The sequence below is a fragment of the Melospiza georgiana genome, chromosome 6, assembly GCF_028018845.1.
Source record: "Melospiza georgiana isolate bMelGeo1 chromosome 6, bMelGeo1.pri, whole genome shotgun sequence".
Classification (NCBI taxonomy): domain Eukaryota; kingdom Metazoa; phylum Chordata; class Aves; order Passeriformes; family Passerellidae; genus Melospiza; species Melospiza georgiana.
In genome coordinates, this window is record NC_080435.1 from 4,434,080 (window position 1) to 4,453,314 (window position 19,235).

At 43.4% G+C, this 19,235-nt stretch overlaps 3 protein-coding genes across 5 annotated transcripts in view; 2 read left to right on the forward strand and 1 right to left on the reverse strand.

The window, feature by feature from the left end:
- Positions 1–8,105, forward strand: part of TTBK2 (tau tubulin kinase 2) — an 81,212-nt gene extending 73,107 nt beyond the window's left edge. For all 3 annotated transcript variants that reach the window (XM_058025725.1, XM_058025727.1, XM_058025726.1), the window contains one exon: positions 327–8,105. In XM_058025725.1, coding sequence (XP_057881708.1) covers positions 327–795 — 469 coding nt within the window. In that variant the 3' untranslated portion in view covers positions 796–8,105. The remainder of the gene's footprint in view (positions 1–326) is intronic.
- A 1,842-nt stretch (positions 8,106–9,947) lies between these two features.
- On the reverse strand, positions 9,948–13,528 carry LOC131084322 (uncharacterized). Its single transcript, XM_058025683.1, has 2 exons — positions 13,075–13,528; positions 9,948–12,269 (listed from the first exon to the last, which is right to left on the reverse strand). Exons 1-2 carry the CDS (start codon positions 13,526–13,528, stop codon positions 11,611–11,613), a joined length of 1,113 nt encoding a protein of 370 aa, XP_057881666.1. The 3' UTR covers positions 9,948–11,610.
- Positions 13,529–13,832: 304 nt separating this feature from the next.
- CDAN1 (codanin 1) overlaps positions 13,833–19,235 on the forward strand; it is a 31,789-nt gene continuing 26,386 nt past the window's right edge. Inside the window, exons 1-3 of the mRNA XM_058026585.1 lie at positions 13,833–13,964; positions 16,550–17,250; positions 18,795–19,001. Of these exons, the coding sequence (XP_057882568.1) occupies positions 13,869–13,964; positions 16,550–17,250; positions 18,795–19,001 (1,004 nt within the window). The 5' untranslated portion in view covers positions 13,833–13,868. The remainder of the gene's footprint in view (positions 13,965–16,549; positions 17,251–18,794; positions 19,002–19,235) is intronic.

Here is a 19,235-nt window from a genome sequence, read left to right on the forward strand (position 1 = left end):
TGCAGGAATGGATGTACCCCTCTGAAATGGCAATAAGCACTGCTCTTCAGCGCACTTCTTCCAACACCACCAGGAAATTCCTGTTATCCTGTAAACACTGAGGCTATTTGTGGGAGTGAGTTTATATAAATATAAATACTATGTTGAGCTGAACAACACAGAAGCCAAAGCCTAGATCCAAATACCTGTACCTAACAGGAAAGTTGAGGTCCACATATCTGTTCAGCAATGCAACCGCCTCCTTAGTTTCTAGTGATATGGAGTTTCTACTTGAATTTTAGTGAATAGATGGAAATAGAAATAATCTTTCTTCGTTTCTTCTCAAGGTTGCGCAGATACAGAGTCCTAGGCAGTAGCAGCTCGGACTCAGATCTTATCTCTCGTCTGGCTCAAATCCTGCAGAATGGATCTCAAAGACCAAGGAGTTCTACCCAGTGTAAGAGTCCAGGATCTCCTCATAGTCCAAAAACGCCACCCAAGAGCCCTGTCATCCCCCGCCGCAGTCCCAGTGCCTCCCCTAGGAGCTCTTCTTTACCCCGTACTGCCAGTTCTTCTCCGTCCCGGGCTGGGAGATCCCATCACGATCAGAGGAGTTCATCCCCACATTTTGGGAGGAGTAAATCACCTCCTAGCCATTCAGGCTCTTCATCTTCTAGGAGGTCCTGCCAACAAGAGCACTGCTGCAACAAAACGAGCAAGAATGGTCTGAAAGGATCTGGCAGTTCTTTCCACCATTCCTCAAACACTAAGACTTCCACAGGAAAGAGCAAATCAACTACTAAGCTTAGCAGATAGGAACTGAGTCCTGACAGGTATAAAATCTCCTCCTAAATCTGATGCATGTTGTGTCTGTGTACTGTGTATTTAAAAAAATAATCAAAAAAAAGTATATTAAAAAAAGGTGTTGAATCTGCACATTTTAAAGAAAGTAGCCATTGTAAACTATTCATGAGAAAGCATTCTATGTAAATAAGTGGCCAGGCTTTGCCTTAGAGCAGGCAGCAAGCAGATCCACAAAATGGGAACTAGAGGCCAGGGTAAGAATGGCTGGGTAGTCAAAGAGGTGCAATGTATTTAGAGGGAAAAGGTATCTTGAAGGTGGGTGTTTTAAAATGGTATTAATCTTGATCTGTTTAGTTTCCCTAGTGAGAAGATTTGGCCTAATTATTTAACACCTTGTGTACTTGAGGGGTATGTAAGAAAGCCTGAAATAGGCATTCCCAAAATGATGTCACTACTTGGGAGATAAGTACTGCTCAAGCATTTCTTTGCAGTTTTAAAAAAGCACACACTTTAGAAGATGATATTTCTGCCTTATAAATTTCTTCCATTTTGAGCTGCACTCACCTCTGAGTCACTGAGTGCTTATTTTGTCATCTATTGTGGCACAGATTTCTTACCTTAGTATCATATACCTTACCCCTTCTTGACACTGATGAAATTTAAAAAATCAATATTTGACAAGAAGATTTTGTACCAATATTATTTAGAGATTTTCTTAGCAGTAATTAGGATCCAAGAAGCTGATTCTCAGTTCTATATCATAAGTTTTTTGGGAGTCATAGTGGGGTTTTTCAAACAACATTTGATAGGATTTGGAAAAGCATTCTCTCCTAGGAAATAAGAGAAAGGAGTAGATGTATGCCCTTCACTGTGTGTTGTAGATTTACAGGAAAATGCAATATAAGTTAGAAAATAAGAACCTTTCTTGACCCCCTTAATTCAAATGAAAAAAGAACCTTTGTTATTGCTGACTTTTATTTTCCATTATTTATGGATCACTTAAACCACAGATCTTGCAATGCAGAGATGATTACCAATCAAGTTTTGGGTTTTTGGTAATTTGTTTTTTAAAATTATGAAAGATGAAACAGAGATGAGGAAATTGTCTACTTTATGAACGTGATAGGTTAGGGGTGATGGAAGTACACTTAACACCCTTAGAAAATCTGGATAAGAATATTAATCCTTAAAGCAAAATACAAGGAGAGAAATCTGAGATATTTTCATATTGGATTATTGTAATTCAGTTTCCCAAATGTGTTTTTGATAGAGCAGCTTTGTTGACTCTCAGTAAAGTCCATGGTGTTTAATTCCTCCAGTTTTATTAGGTAGTTACTCAGTAACATCTTGTGCTCTGCAGGAACCCTGTAGGGAATGAAAGGTGTGGCACCTTTTGCTGCGTTCAGAAAAGCAGAGTGGGTCAGAATAGGGACAGACAAGAACACAAGCCTGAGAAAGATGCAGCCAGCTCTCCTCCCTAATGATTCCTGTTGTGGGGACTCTGGATGCATAGGACTTGTCAATTACTGATCTGCTTGCTGTAGTCATATGCCTCTCCAGCCAGCATCTGTGTTTTTTTATTTAACCTCTGCCAAATGAATATTTTTGGATTTGAAAGGGAATATTTTGTCTCTGAGCTAACACATTCTAATGCTGCATTAAAGCTGCCCTAGAGCTGCACTGAATTTCACTTGCTTTGTCAGACTATGTTGATTTTTTCCTTTTCTTATTATGTATATTTTTTCCCATATGTAATGTAGCACAGTGTGGAACCTTAATTTCATTCAGGTTTCAAGCACTACAGATGAATGCAATAGGTAGGGTATACCTGCTTTTTCTGAAGAAACTGTACCATTGCAAAGTCCTATTCCTTTGTATTATAATGTATAATAGGTGCTATACCAATAATTGCATGTCCTCATGGTAAATTATATAATATAAATATTTATATATACATATATGTATATGCTTATATAAACTCATTCTTTCTCATTTTTCATTTGTAATTTATGGACCACGAATAGTACAGTTCCCTTTCTGTTAGCTCTTGTATACTTACCTCTTCTATTCTCCCCTGCACCCCTGCCAAAAAAATCTGGAATGCACAAATTCTAATAGCCTTTATACCTTGGTACAAAATTGAAGGACTGCTGATTTCTCAACCAGCCAATGTTTTGTGTTGCAGCTTTGTTTTTTTTTTTTTTTTATTTCTAATTTCATGTGCACATTTGCATATGGAACAAGAACAAAGACTCAAAAGATATTTTTATTTTTTATTACAAATAGGTCTTTCTCATTTTTATTTCATTATGTGAGTTCTAAATTGTGAATACTTGTCATTTAGGAACAGTGACAGTCTATGAATACCTAATGGTTGAATGTGACAACAACAAATTCCATCTTTTCCTTCCTGTTTTCTACATGTTTCCTTATGGTATACCATAAAAAAGAATTTGGTCACATTGTGATGTTTTTGTCCTGGGGTCTTGCTGGAATGATTTGTTAAGGTGGCGTGGCAGCATATGATTATTTTTCCTTATTTCTGAAAAGCATTTATTATCATCATGTAAGTTTATTCCTATGTTACATTGTCAGTTTTCATAAGTACTAACTTTATGCATCCTTGCCTGAAAATGCTGAAGTTGAGGTGTTTATATTTTCTCTCTAGTGTAACAGGATCCAGAAATGGTAACTGCTTTACAGGTGAGAAAGCACATAACACCTCTGTTACGTTGTCTTCAAAGTACAGGCTTGTCCATTGTTAGACATTACTATGTAAAATAAACCAATGCTGTAGAAATTCACTCGTACTTGAACTACTTGCCAATGTAAAAATAGTAAACTATGCCAAAAAGAAAAAGAGAAATCAGTCATTATTGGTGACACAGGCTTCTTTTGGTGAGAAAAAGGTAGAAGGACTGTATACCCCCAGTTGCTTTTTTGCTGTAGATTTAACAGGATCTAAGGAGAAAATAATGAAGATGTGAATGGAGGAGCAATTGTGAATAACTTAGCTTGAACTACCTGCTCTTCTTGAGTTTTTTGTTGCTTGATACCCTTCTCCCAAAAGTTTACAGAAATGCTTACTGTAGTCTAACATAGCAATCAGTTAATGTTATTAAGTAATGGTCAATTGATTGACTCATACATTAATGTTAGCTTAATATTTCTAGAGGGCCTATATAATCATTAAGGACTCTGTAAGCCTCAGTATTTGAATGTGGATATGGCTCTGCAGAAAACCACCAATGTACATGTGTGTGACCCTTGTGCAGAGTGTGTGTGAATAGTTTATGGCAGGTTATCTGCAACACATTTTCAGGGACGGGGAAGATTTTTCTCCATTGTACAAAATGGCTGCCGTTACTCTGCATAGCACACAGCAGTTTATATAGGAATATTAGCTGGGAAATAATAAAATTCAAGGAGCTGTTGCTTTGTCTTCTCCCTTTCTTTGGTGAGCAGTGCAATGGAGCCATGACATGTAGCAGGTGCAGATGCTGCATGCTCATTTCCTCTTTATGGTGTATTCTGTGTTGTGGCCAGCACTTTGGAGCATTTTTTAGAGAAACTGAGGCATGAAGCCTTTAAACTAAAATAGAACTTGAAATCACCAAACATTTCACACAGACTTTTGTGCTACAATATTGCATGGTAAAATCAATCTAAGTTACAATCTCAAAAATCAATATTAATTAACCTCTTTATTAATTACAAATGCCAATTACTACTTAGGTAAAACCCTGTTAGAGTAATAGAAAGTGTGATACGGTAGAGCAACGTTGGCAAGGTGTATGATGCTATGCACCTATCTACTGCTTGAGCAGGATCAATAAGCGTAGAAAATGTCACTGCTCAAAGGCAGGAGCAAGATGAGGTCTTAACTGCTAGTTATATGTAATTATACAGGAGGCAAAGCCCTGCAGAGTGACACAAGGCATTCATTACAGCCACCAGCCACATCCTGTCTTGGGAAATCTGGACATATTCTTACCTTGAAGTCTGCATGTTTGAGATCAAGCTTTCTTGCATACCTCACTAAACAGTCTTGATGTATAAGAAAGGATTTGGTCCTATATATTTAAAAATAGCTTGAAATATTTTTCATCTGAAAAAGACTTGCTGGAGCTCTATCATCTACAATTTGTAGTATTATGGTAATAACTATTGCTGGGAAAACACACAATTTTGATTTTATATATATATATATATAAATACACATTTGTACCTAAGTGTATCTTCATATACACTTATATAGATACTGTATATTATATAGAAATATATATATACATACATAAATATGTGTGTATATACATATAGATAGGAAGAGTCTCAGCTATTCCATCCTGTTCACTGGAATTCATTTGCCAGAGTGAGCCAAGGCCTGTTTTGCTTTGATTTACTCTGGTCTCCTTTTCATCTACTGCAATGTCCCTATGCCCTAATTCTGATTTTGTGTCTTTTTCATATTACAAGGTCTCATCCTGTAGTCCTACTTGGGCAAAACTCCTGTAGGTCCTTCTTATTGCAGTAATACTTATGCAATGGTTGACTGTAATGCTTCTAATTTTTTTTTCTTTTTCTCTTTGATGAGAATGTAGATAAAGCCAGATTTACAGTACAGTCTTTTTCCTGTAAACAAATTTTTTCTGTAATGAATTGTACATTTTTATGGAACACTTAGAGGCACAAATTCTGGTAAGAAGAATGTAATTATTCCAATTTCTTAAAAGGGTCTAATGGAAAATGAATTATATGTGCCTCCAATTTTTATATATATCTTAAATTAGAGATTAGTCTTCTGGAAATGAATAGGAGAAAAAAAAGAGAGCTCAAAGTCAAACTCTTTCTCATGACAGGCCTATAATACATGAATTTTTTTCATGCAGGACTGATGCTGTGAGGGGACAAGAGCCATGTCTGTCTTGTCATTCTCAGTGAGTCAGGGTCTGCTTAGGTTAACACTAAGCTTCCTGTGGTGGATTCTCTGTATGCTTTTCCACTTCTAGGAATGGTCAGAGAACTCTTAGCTGGATAAAGGCCTTGACTTTTATCCATGAGTCCTCTCTTCAGCTGGTGAAAGCTTTGGCTGCTCGTTGGATGGTGAACATGGCAGTGCTAGGTTAGCAGTTGAACTTGGATCTTGGCAGTGTTTTCCAACCTTGATGGTTCTATGATTCCTCTTTCTGAAATTTATAGAACAGAACATAATATTTTTATTCAACTTCTTTTAGCTAATCAAGTAGGCAGTGAACAACTGATTGGGTTTGTTTGCTGTTTTGCTTTTGGCTCAAATGTCTTTGGTTGTAATTAGTACCATTTTTGGTTACCAGAAATGCTGGTAAAAGAAGTGAGGTTCAGTGTTTTGACTATATGCAATACACAGGCATAGGTCATACATTTTTTAGCTAATCAAATTGCATAAACATGCACATCACATAAGAATACCTCACCTGTCTGCTTGAAGCCAGTGTTCCTTTTCCCTACACATATTATTTGTGAAAGAGAAATGATATAAAATCAGCTTGGATTATATAATAATTATCAGGAATTATCTTATGATATTGTCAAATGCCAAAAAGCTTTTATCACTCATTTTCATATGGTTTAAATAATCAGGCTTTTAAATATATATCTTTAAGGAGGAGGTTTTGTTTGGTTGGGCTTTTTAAGGAAAAATGTACAGGAGTCCATTGTTTCAAAGACTGATGTATTAACTTTGCAATGACTCTTGCCATCCACGTTTGAACAAGTTGGGCTGATTTTACTCTCCATTGATGATAACACATTCTCTCTCAACAATGATAATGACAAGTCCAAATACTATGCTCCTGTTTCTCTTCTACATTAAGAGCTTGGACCGTGGGAGTTCTTGCTGTTCTTGTGCAGGTGCAACTTCATTAAAATAAGTATAGGGTCCTGTTTGGTTGAGGCTCTTTCCCCTGATTAGGAACTGAAAAGATAAACTCACTCTATGAATATCAAATTTGCTGTTGCTGTATTTTAAATTGGAAAATACGAATTTTCTTCTTGTTGTTATTATTATTACATGACATGACATGCCTCTGGATCTCTCCTTTTCTGTCAGAATTACTGTTGAGAGCCAGCTTTGGCCAAGAGTACAATGTGGTTTCTTTTAAAACAGTATCCCAAGTGGGCTACTCATGTGAGGCCCCCATCATCCATAAGTGTCTGTGGGAATTCAGCTGGAATTAAGTTGATGTTTGTTTTGAGATCACTTGATCTTTGACCTTTTACGTAAAGGGCCTATGGTAACAGCAGAACAACTTGCTCCAAAAGATGCAATATGATTAATTTGGTCTGCCTGGCTTCAAATCCTTTTAAACCAGTGTCTGCTGCATGGCAGGCATGGTCATAAAGGTTTGATGCAAAGTGAAGTAGGATTTTTTTGACAATTTCACATATTTTTCTTCTGACTGGAGATCTGGATTTGTTCCCAAGCAGCCTTCTCTGCATCCTCTTTACTTTCATTGGCTAGGAAGCAAGATTGAAAATTCTTCCCCAGCTTTTAACTTTCTTTTTTATAGAGCCAGCCCAGACTCAAGTTGCAGTGCTTGTGTTAACAGATGCCAATTTTCAAATGCTTTCCTATGAACATCCAAACTAGTAAATTAAGGAAATCACCAGCAATGCCTTCAGACAAGTACTGACTTTTTGAAGTGGCCAACCAATGGCTGCTAATCTAAAATCCCTGGGCAATACCACAAAGAATTAAATCTGTGTATTAATTAAAAATACAATGTTGTAAACCCCATAAGAAATCAAGTACTCAATAGCAAAGTCTGCAGTGTGATTAAATTAAGTGGAAAGTAGTTCTGAGATTGTTTTTTACCATTGAGGAAGACAAATGTTGAGTCCTTCAAATTCTCTTACTCAGTAATTGCAATTCTCTTCCCCTCCTTAGAAATCCTCTAAGCCATTCTTTTCATTTAAGTTTGCTCAGGCACCCAAGAGCATAAAGAGTTAATGCCCTTGTAATGGTCATTTGTACATAAAGTTGTAATTATTTATTTTCTCATTTGTACCATATCAAGGCTTTGTACAATGTTTAAGTTTTGTTTTCAAATTATTTTGTATTTTATTTTTATAAACTGGTTCTAAATAAAATATTCATTCAGCATGCAAAACTTCAGTTCTTGATTGTGTTTGTATAATGATTCATTAACTTATAAAGCTTTAGCTGAAATATTTTTCAGTGTTTTTTACTACTGTAACCCTGTAATTTAAATGGATAAAGTGCTTCAGTAGTGATTTTTTTTCTCTGTTTCAAAAAAGTAAAAAACAAGTGTGTGTTGGTACTACTACAGCATGAATCAAATGTTCATATTGCAAATTGAAATGATTGGATCAATGGAAGTTTAACTGATTTAGTAGGTTCATGTGCTGTATATTAATAACTACAGAAAAATCCAAATAGGCCACCTCAGAAACCTGACTTTCTATTTGTTCTTATCCCTTCTGTTTGTGTTCATCTAAACAATAACTGATTGGCACAGCCAGATCAGGTCAATTTTAGTAACAATATGGTGGTCCTGAAATGCCAGCTGCTGATGGCATTTTTCCCTTCAAAATGGTATTTTTTTATTTAGTCAGAGGTCACTATAATTGACCTCTTTTGGGGATAATCAGCTGTCTGGATGTAGTCACTAAGCTTTTACAGTCTCTTGAGGGGACTTGTCTCCCTCTGTATAATAAACTTAAGCAGCAGATAGCAGAGAAATGAATGAATGGAAGTTGTTACTGAATCTGAGTGCTATGGGGGAAATGCAGTGTTAAGCTACCAGTTGCTCTAGCTTCCTCCAAGACCCTTTTATCTTTCTAGTAACATTAAGCATAAGTAGAGTGTAAAATCATCACAATTTGTATTTGTGGTTTGTGCCTGAATGTCTTAGCCCTATGCTACCAGAAAATAGTCTGCACTTTGCACAGCAGGACAAGTTTTTTAGGGAAGTCCAGAAGAATTTGAGAAAATTCCCTGGATCTCTTTCTCAGTATTACCACTGTTATGCCATGCATTTGGGAAAATTTAAAGCCAGCTCTGCCTTTGTTCAAATAATTGGCAGCATTTTCATTAAGCTTCATGACCAGGTCATTAGCTCTTGTCATTTACATCAATAGCTTCACAGGAAACAAACTGGGAATTCATTTACTCAGTAACAGTCCAAGAAAATTATTTCACCTTCTGTTAAGAGCAGCCAGAAACTTAATGGCATGGCTTCTGGATGGTACATGTGATCACAGAAAGGGTGTGTAAAGAAATAGCAACCAACTGTATTAATTTGAAGATGAGAATAACAATTTTGCCCACTCTGTAATGATGAGAGGTAGCTCAGTTTCCTTCTCTATTTAAAAGATGTAAATCTAGAAAGTGTCAGAAGTGGAAGAGTGACTTTGATCTGGCTCCAGTATATTTTAGCAGTACAACTGAAACACAGGGAAAGAAGCAAGATCAGAACAAACATTGATGTGAGGTCTGGTTGTTCTCTGACCATCACAGTGTCACACAAGCATTGCCTGGCTTGTCTTCATTCACACAGGAGATCCAATCTGCCCCTTCTGCTCCCAGGATCTTGCTGCACTTCTCTACTTGCACTGTAGCTGCCTCTCACGTAAATCAGTACTGGAACACGAGAAAGCGGACACAAATCACCTCTCCCAGGAAGTAGGTGAAATTCAAGAATTAACAGTTGCAAAAAGAATTGAAACATCAAGAGAAAGACAGGTTAGAACTGCCAGTTGCAACCTGGACAAGCTCAAACTGCTGCCCAGAAGGACCAGGTAGATCGCATTTCCAAATCTACCTGGAATACCATGGTAGCATGAATTACCTTCTGTGTCCATGAAAACAAAATACAGAAAATCCTGCTCAAGAGAGCCCATCTGTACTGATGGAGGAGAAATAATGCTTCCAACAAGTTAATTTGAAAAGCTTTTAACAACATAAAACCAAAAATCCATAGAAGGATTCTTTGCCATTCTTAAACTCAGCAATTTCTTAATACCTGTCACCCACACTATCTTCTTTTGTTAAGGGAAACCTGGAAAAAAGAACTTTCTCTTCTTCAAGGCATTAATCCCAAAGAACATTGTGCTGTACACATATACATTTTATTTTTGTGAGATTTTTTCACATTTTACTCCATCTGTGATTCTGAAGGGAAACACTTGCTAACTGATTACCCTGTTTTCACATTTTAGTAGGCAGCAGTGGCTGGTTTCTGAAGTGCAGATGAGTTAATTCAGTACACCAAAATGGTGCACATGAACATTTTCATACGGTGGTGTTCAGTCAAAGCTGACTGCAAAAGTGGCATACCTTATGCTATGATTACATATTCTTATGCTTCTAGGAGAGGGGCAGTTTCATTGTGATTCTCTATGTTATTTGTATTTGCTAAATTTCTGCAGCAGGAATGCTTGTGCAAACTGACTGTAACACTACAAGCAGCCAGTCATTGCTATAGGCCAAATTTATCTGCAGAACCTTTTTAAATGTTGGTGATAAATGCTTAAGAAGAGCACCTGTATGACTTTTCATTGGACAACATTTCAGGTGAGTGTTTTTGTTTGACCTCTGGTACAACTGCCAGATACAAGAACATTGCACCTCTGCTACTTCTGAATTGTGCAAAGTAGAGTGGCTCGAATATGTAAGCCTGAAACACAAAATATTGCCAGTGACAACAGTTTTCCCTATCTAAATACGAAATGGCAATTTTTCTTTTTGGCATGAAGATAAAATGATTTTTGCTTATTTCAGAGTTGACACCAAGTTACATTTTGCTCCAACTCGTCCTCATCTTTCTTCTTCCTTGGCTACTTAGTTATGAGAAAGGAAATGATAATCCAAACTTTCTAAACTATGCAGGAGCATTTGTCTAGAACGAAGTGAGCCCCTGCCTCCTGTAATTTAACAGCAAATCTGACTTCCATTTCAGGTAAAAAAAATACAAAGCTTTTTGTTCTCTGTATTTCAAACACTGTGGTATTGATTCAATTTCTTAAAAAACCAGATGAAGATACAGCCTACATATAACCTATATGTCAGAAACAGGCATCACTCATCCATTCCTCATTTTTCTGTATTTCTCTATTTTAAACATGTGACTGGTTAAAAAAAAGAGACTACCCTGCTAGTGCAGTAAAACACAATGTCTCTGAAGAGAGGGTGCATTTGACAAGCCAGGAATGAACAACAGCCAAGTGGAACAATGCTGTATGACTTCTGAGGAGGACACTAATGAATGCCAGTGAATGCTCAGTGCTAAACCATTTCTAGAATAAGCAGTATCTTAAACTCCTTCTGTGATGCCTTGCACAGCTCAGACTTCTAAAACCTCAACAACAACAACCAAGCAAACACCCCCAACATAACTATTAGAAAAGAGAAGTACTTAAAAAGCCAGCTGCTTCTGAGGCTTGTTTAATCCAAGAACCAAATAACTTCTGTAAGTTAGCTCCTGGTGGTAGTAACCATAATGTTACTTTTTTACCCCACTCTCATGCCTTTTATTTTTCACAAGGTGACATTAAACAAAGGATGATACAGACAAAAGTCTTACTCAAAATAAATGGGGGTTTTTTTTAAGAGAATAAGAGGATAAAGAAAAGAGAAGAAATTTATTAGCCAACTGCAACAGAGTTAACTGAAGGCTGGTAATTAGTGTTTAATGCCACCTATAGTAAAATGTTTCCCACTGGGAAAAACATGGGAGGCAAGTCCACTTCACTCCTTTGAAGTCACAGGCCGGAGCAGAACATACATCAGCACCCAACAACACAGTCATTTCACATCTATTCAAGTTTTTACACATCTGCAAAGCAGAAATAGTAGCAGCCATTTGGATGTTCTTTCTTAATGGTTCTCAGGGGGGGCCTAGGAAACTCAGAAGGACCTGGTTCTTGTGACATGGAGCTGGAGCTGCAGCTGCTGCTTCTGCTGCTGCTTCCAGCCACCTGTGCTCTAGCTCTGTCCTTAGCAGGGGAGAGCTGGGGGGATCCTGGGCTCAGGTACCCAGCTGTGGTCTGAGTAGATGCAGTGGCATGTGTGGTTGGGCCAGTGTTGTTTTTCACATAGACGTTCTTGATAGCAACAAGTGTATGTGCCATGATGCTGATGCTGTTACTCAGATCTTGCATGCCTTGCTGCAGCAGCCGAAGATTGTGGTTGACACTGTCAAAGCCAGACTGGATCACCTGTATTTGGGTCTGCTGAATCTGCAGTAGGTCCTCTTCAGTCATTTCATTTTGGTCTGCCTGGCACCTGCCTTTTGTTTTGGCTTTTACTTTCCCAGAGGAACCACCACCTGATGTCCCCAGAAAAGGCAGTTGTTCTTGACTAGGTGGAACCACTACCATGTCCCCAGAGCTTTCTTCTGGCTCCACCACCTTCACTACTATTTCTTCTTTGAGGTTCATCTGCTCAAGACTGGATTGATGAGATGGGCCAGGACTGCCATTAAACCCTAGAAGAGGTGGAGGGAAGAAAAGCAAAGGAAAGCCCATAAGAAACTTCATAACCTCAGTGGTGACATATTTTCACGTCCACTAAGCACTAACATCAGTCCTTGAAACAAGACTCTCAAAATATGCTATCATTGATGGTTTTAGAATACAAATTACTTCGAGAGGTGGTAAAAAACCACAAATACACATTCACCAGTTAACCATGTATCTGCATACTACAGCTCCCTTACCACCACAGAAGCCAAGCTTTAGGATGCCAGAGACAAAGTTCACTGCAAGCTCATTTCATGCCACATCGTGCACGCAGTAAACAGTTAGCATTGCTCAGAGCTCAGCATTGCTGAAACACTGGATTGCAAGAATCCCTTGATATTCCAGCATGCTAGGACAATATCGCTGGCATGTATGAAGTTATGTGCTCGCAGCACTTTGTACTGGCTGGACCTGCGTGCTGCCATTTGCAAGAATAATAACGGCAATAGCGAAGATCGGTGGCCGGGTCTATCGCCTCGTGGATGGGCAGCATCTCCTACGAAAAGCTGTTTTTATTCTTGGTGCTGTTCTTAGACACTTCTGTGACCTAGAGCACGAAGCCTCACAGTTCTGTGTGCGCGCGTATACGTTTTGCCTTTCCAAGGATGCGAACCGGCGCTCTCCTGCGGGGTCGGTGCCCGCGGCCCCTGCGCGCACGCAGCGGGCGGGCAGCGCCGCTCCCCGCGCACCGGGGCTCCCGCGGCTGCGCTGGGGGACGCCGGGCGGGCCGAGGGTCCGTGCCGGCGCCGCGGGGGTCGCTCCCGCACTCACCCATGTCCCCCACGACGGCGCCGGGCAGCTCCAGCGTGTCGATGCCGCCCACGATGGGCACGGCCTCGGCGGGCAGCAGGGAGCCGTAGGGGCGGCGCTGGCGGCGGGCGGGCGGCGCGGCGGCGGGCGGCAGCTCCTCGGGGGCCAGGAAGAGGCCGAGGGCGGGGGGCGCCGGCGGCCCGCAGCCCTGCGAGAGGCGGCACAGCTTGCTGCGGTCGCGGCGCTTCAGGTCCCGCCAGCGCTTCTTCAGGTCCTCCACGTCGCGGGGGCAGGCGGCCACCGGGTTCACCTTGTGCCGGATCAGCTCCCACACCTTCCGCTTCTGGCCCGCGGAGGCGCGGCCGGGTCCCGCCGCGAACAGCAACTGCTCGTGCTTCAGCACCTGCTCGATCAGCACCTCCGTCTCCGCCTCGTTGAAGTTCGCCTTGCGCCGTTTGGGGGAGTCCTCGGCCATCCTCCGCCGGGGGTGTCGGCGTGCGGGCGGGCGGACGAGGAACCGCGGGGAGGGGCGGTCGCCACTGCTCTTCCCTGCGCCCCGACCCGCGGGTGCCGCCGCCGCTAGGCCGGGCCCCGAGCCCTGCTGGGGAAGGAAATACCGCGCATGAGAGGAAAAGACGCGCACGGACCGGCGCAGGCGCCCCGTGCCCCGCGTGTTGACATGGGGAGGGGGCGCGGCCCCCGCCCGCCTCCCCGGCGGGAATCCCCGCTCGGCGCCGCCCCCGCGGGAAGGGGGAACACGGCGGGCCCACCCCCGGCGCGGGTTGTGCGCGTGCTCGGCGGGAGCGGGGCCGGGAATGGCGGCGGTTTTGGAGCTGCTGTTGCAGGAGGAGGTGCCGGTCAGCGCCGTGGTGCGGTGGCTCCGGCACGGCCCCGGCCACCGCACGGCTGAGGTAACGCGCGCTAGGTCGTCCGCCCGCAGGGCCCTGGCTCCGGCGGGACCGGGCCCGCAGCCGCGCCGCTCCCCCAGCACCCTCCGCTGCCGCGGGCCGGGGCCGTGCGGGAAAGTTTGTCCGCCCCGCGCTGCTGTGAGGGGTGAAGCCCGCGTGGGTCAGCCCGGGGCCCCGTCAGGTGCCGTTCGCGGCCGAGCGTCTGTCGAGCCGCCAGCGGCACCGCCCCCGGCGCGGGCGGGCTCCGGGCACGGCGGCGGGAAGGCGAGGCCGCCGGCGGGAGCTGCCTGGCGGGCGTGTGAAACCCGCTGGAATGCGCGGCGCTGGAATGAGCCCGCCGGAGCTCAGCCGGAGCTCAGCGCCGCCGGCGCCGGGCGGGCTCGGGCGGGCGGTGGCGCCGCGCGGCTCCCGGGCGGGAGGCGGGCAGGCCCCGCGGGCACGGGAAGCGCCGGGAGCCTGGGGCGCCGTGTGCGGGACCGGGGGCGGGCAGCGCGGCACGGCACGGCACGGCACGGCACAGCACAGCACGGCACAGCACAGCTGGTGTCCTGAGGGAACGCGGTGACACTTCCCGCATCTCTGTAGGGGAAGGCAGCGGTGAAAGCCGGACGAGGCTGTCAGCACCCGGGGCTTGGTGGTGGCTCTCTGCCGGCGCCAGCGCGCCTCCCGGCTGGATGTTCCTCCCGCCTGGACCTCGAGGAGGATCTTTGCGGGCTGGGAGAGGGTGTTTATTGGCTGAGTTTTGTAACGAATGATTTGGCTTCTTGTGGAAATAAAAACTTTTGTAACTGTAGATAGACTAGGAGTGCTTATGTTTCCCATAGAGAATGACACAGAGAAACAATTGGTATTTAAAGCATCTTCTACCTGATCCCCTTGCATTGTGCTACCTAGTATTAAAATCAAAACTCAGTGGTGTCACCCCCATGAGTTAGTTGGGTATTGCCATCATCCTAAATGTGTGGGAAGAATGGACCAGCACTTTTATGTTGTGTGGTATTTCTTCAGCTGTGACTTGCAGAAGCAAACCTGTGGACATTATGAAGTTTGAGATCCTGGCAGCTCAGCTAGTGCTGTGTGGGTGAGGGGTGGGGAGGTCAAAAAGTTTGCCTTTGCAATGGAATTTCTTGCTGCCTTTTGCTGTTGGGAGCAGTGCAGTTACTTCAGCATGAGAAAGCAAGTGAGAGGTTTGCAGCTGGCAGCTGTTGACAGGTTGCTGTTACCCAGTTGTGGAGGAAACAAACCTCTGTTAACTTGGACAGAGAAAAACGAGTGAAAATAGGTTGTGCTCTGAAAAGTTGGAGGAACTGCCCAACCCTATGCATAGCATAGACTGTAATCATCTTTGTGCCCCTGTGCTAATTCCAGGGGAAGGAAATGCTAGGCCATGTCTTGCTCTAGCTCTCATGGCAGTTTTGGGCTGGACATGGTCTTCTGACACCTCATGGGGGTTGTATTCTGAGCTGAGCTTTTTCACCGATTGTTGGCTGCTTGGCTTGTTATCTGGGCTGTGTCAGAATTTCACACTTCTCCAAGGAGCTGAATTGGTCTCACACTTTAAAATATGAATTTAAGTATAGATGTTGAAGATTGTGTGAGTCCAGTTACAGACAGGCATGTTAATTTTACTTTCACTTCTTTCTTTCTTGCAGAAACCGCCTTCAGAAATTGTGTTTGCTTTTTTGACTTTTCATCTCGTTAGGGTTGTGAATACAACTTTACAGGAGTTTGTATGCAATGCTTTCAGTATTAGTGAGGAAAAGGTTTTGAGAACTTCCTCTGTTGTTGCAAATGTTGCTGAATCCCACCGAGAGGAAACAGAAACCTGATGGAGTGTTAGGAACAAAAGAATTTTTACCCAGGGTACAAAACTTCAAACTGCACGTGTAGCGTGAAGTCATTTTTGTCTAGATTTACCCTTGTAAGATCAATGCCACCTGTCAGATTTCAAATGTGTTGGGTCAGTGGTGGGGTTTTTGTTTAAGTTTCTCAAGTATAAACTTCACATACCTTAAAATTGCACAGTCTCTGTTTAGACTTCTGTGAGTTCTCGAGCAAAATTATTTAATTGAAATGGAAGAGCAGCTTTGGTCGTGTATTTGGCGCCGCAGGGCTCCGGGTGCTTCAGCGGTTGTTGTTACAGCACCCCTCTGTGGGAGCAGGCGGCATTCACAGAAAAACAGGGCGCAGAGACCTTGCAGACTGTGGAATTTTCTGTTAGAATTAGATGCTTTCAGTATTGATGTTTTCAAAATGTTGAACTTGGGGGCATCAGTTGCTCCAAGTCCTCCCTGGTCATAGCTGCAGAGAGTATTACTGATGTTTCCATGGAACAGTTTCATTATTTTCAAATCAGAGACCAAAGTGAATGACTCCATCTGAAAACTTGTGCCAAAATGGCTTGTGTGTAGGCTGGTTTTAGGGTCTGTGACCAGCACTATTGAATTTCAGTGATGTACTTTGACAAGTCATGTTGGTTTTTATTGTGTATTGAAATCCCATAGTTACTACTTAAATGTGTCTGGGTACTTGGACAGAAAGAATCAGGTAGCATCTTGATATTAATTTTTTGTCTACTTCTCTTGTAGGAGAATCACATCCATGACAAGCTGGTATCTCTTAGCTTGCTTCAGAAAGATTTTGTGCCTTTTCTGCTGAATTTTTTAAGGGAGCAGACCAGCCAGATCCTGACTAATGGACCCCCTACTCCTGCTAAAACTCCTAATTCCAAGGCTCACGGGAGCCAAAGGACAGGATCAGAAAGGAGGGCAGGCCATGCAACCAGCAGCCGAGTGCAGCTCTTTTCTCAAAGGACTTCAGCGACCACCTGCACCACAGATACCAGCTTTTCTCCCGATGCAGCATCCAGTGGTTCCTCTTCCTTTTCTGGCTCGAACCTGTCTAGCCCTTACGGTGATCTCCCCAGCGTGGCCTCCAGCAGCAGCCCGAGCTTTGGGCACAGCCCTGTGCTGCAGCACGGCGAGAGGCGTTCCTCTCAGAGGGCCAGCCTGGGGAGCTTCCTGGCCGCCACGCCGGAGGCGCTGCCCGTGAGACGGGGCCGCAGGAAGGGCAGCAGCTCGGCCGGTGCCTCCGGCCGGCAGGCGGCTCGAGATCTGGGCCGCTCCCCTGCTGAAGAGGAGGATGGAAAGAGTGATGGTGGATCGTGGAGTGGAGGGAGGAGGAAGCGGAGTGAAGTGCTTCTTGTTTCTGCCAGATCCCCGCCCGGCCAGCTAAACCTTAACAACCTGGAGGAGTTTCCACCCATGGGTGCTGCCTCTGGCTGGACAAAGTAAGAGCGAGTCCGCCTCGTTGTGTCACTGGGATTGCTGCAGGTTGCAGCTCCTTGACCAGCAGTTGTGGGTGTCCAGATGCAGAAGAGGCTGTAATGCACAATAGCTGGCTTCTGGGAAACATGGTCAGAACTGCTTTGTTCTGGTCATTGTGTAGGGAGGGGAGTATTGCCTTGACAGGGAGTCAAGTTTCCTCTCCGTGGGCTCATCCAAGACACCTCTTTTGCCTCTCACTTGTGATGCTGCCTGCAGCTGGCCAGTGCACGGCCCAGCTGATACAAAGCTGAGCTCATCTTTGTCCTTGTGTGTTCTAACAAGTCAGCATTATCTTGGCTCCTCACGTTTCTCATTTAACAGAATATCAATTGGTAAGGAAGAGCTATCCTGGAAGGCTCTCCAGCTTTACTGATGCTAGCAAAAAAGCTTTTGGATTGATCTTCTGTGGCTTCTGGTAGCAGATGTTAGCCTGCAGCTTCATTTGTGCTGTGTAATTGTGGACAAAATAGCAGGCTGTGTTCTTGGTCTGCAGCAAGCCCTGGTCTCCTTGGTGACTTCAGCTAAGCTTTGGGGCAGCTGTTTGTGTTGTGGTTGCCTCAGTCCTTTCATCTTTGTCTTTGCATTCTTTAAAATGCTCATTACCAAATAGAAAGCCTTTGTGTCAGCCTGTTTGCTCTGTATATCAGTCACTGGTCTCTGAAAGTGGGACTTTCTAGTTGGACATACAAAGTTTCAGCTAAAAATTATAAAATGAGTGAGTGTTCAGCAAATCCAAATGCAGGGGTTGGGTCCTGCTCTAGACGCTACTTTGGCCAAGGGAGATAAGATGTGTTTCCAGCACAGCCAGCAAGTCTCTCTTCCTCAATTGCATTGATGCTCAGCTAGGAAAAGGAAGAAGGAAAGAGACTACAGGTCTTTGGAAATCAATGTTACAGCGATTTTGAGAACACCTTAGCAGTTAATATGTAGCAACCAGCATTTCTGTGGTGCTTTATGTTTCTGTATCCATTTCCATTTTTTTAATGCTTTTTTTGCTACTTTACCAAGCCTATTCCTGAAGGACAAATCAAGTATTTTATGCAGGAAGGATGAGTTTCCCTGAACTTAAACAGCCTGGACTCCCACTGATAGACAATGGCAACTTGATTGATTTTGGTGGGTTTTTTTCCTCCTGATCATGTCAGAAATGAATTCACCAGCAGTTTCTTACTAAAATGGGGCATATCCTGTCCTGCAAATTAGAAACCTTTGGAAGGGTTGTGTGGCCCTGTGGTACCTGTTAGATGACTTGCTATTTGATAATTAATTTTGCTGCAGGTTTAGCAGGTTGCTTGTAGCAGGCTATAGCTCCATGACTTTTTTTTTTCAGTGATAGAATAAAATTAATAATTACAGGTACACTTTAGAAATTCAATAACCCAGCTCGACATCCATTTTGTTTTAACATTAAATTCCTCTGGAAGAGTTGATTGCACATCTGTCTTCAGACCGAAATTTTTGTTATTGTTTAGCTTGATTTTAGTGGGATTGCTTCTGTTCTTTTCAGCAAAAGCAAACCATCGAGGCGCATCAACCCAACTCCTGTGAGTGCTGAGCGGCCCCTCTCGAAACCAAAGACCTGTTTCACTTCTACACCTGTCAGCTGGTCTCCAGCCTCGAGCCTCGAGGCCTTTGCTGCTGTCCAGGAAGGACACCTCTCATCTGTGATGAGCAACAGCCTTCAAGAGGAGAGGGAGATGCTGAAGAAAGAACGGTACAGTCTGAGCAGGGGGGCTGATTCTTAATTCCCTTGTGTCCTGGTTCCAGACAGGACAGGGTTCATTTTTCAGTAGCCAGGAGAGGGCATGGCCAGGACAAAGTGAAAATGACAGAAGAATATCCAAACCAGATATTGGTAACCTTAAATTATAGTTTGCCAAAGCCAAATGTGTCTGTGGTATCAGACTAGGATATGAATACGCCTAGCTCATGTTTGCCATTTTGGAGG

What these genes read in the sequence shown, in the direction of transcription:
- LOC131084322 (XM_058025683.1), bottom strand. Translation starts at nt 13,528, where the DNA reads ATGGCCGAGGACTCCCCCAAACGGCGCAAGGCGAACTTCAACGAGGCG. An exon ending in CGCCGTCGTGGGGGACATGG is followed by an intron (nt 12,270 to 13,074) that starts GTGAGTGCGGGA and finishes CACCTCTTCTAG; the next exon opens with GGTTTAATGGCAGTCCTGGC.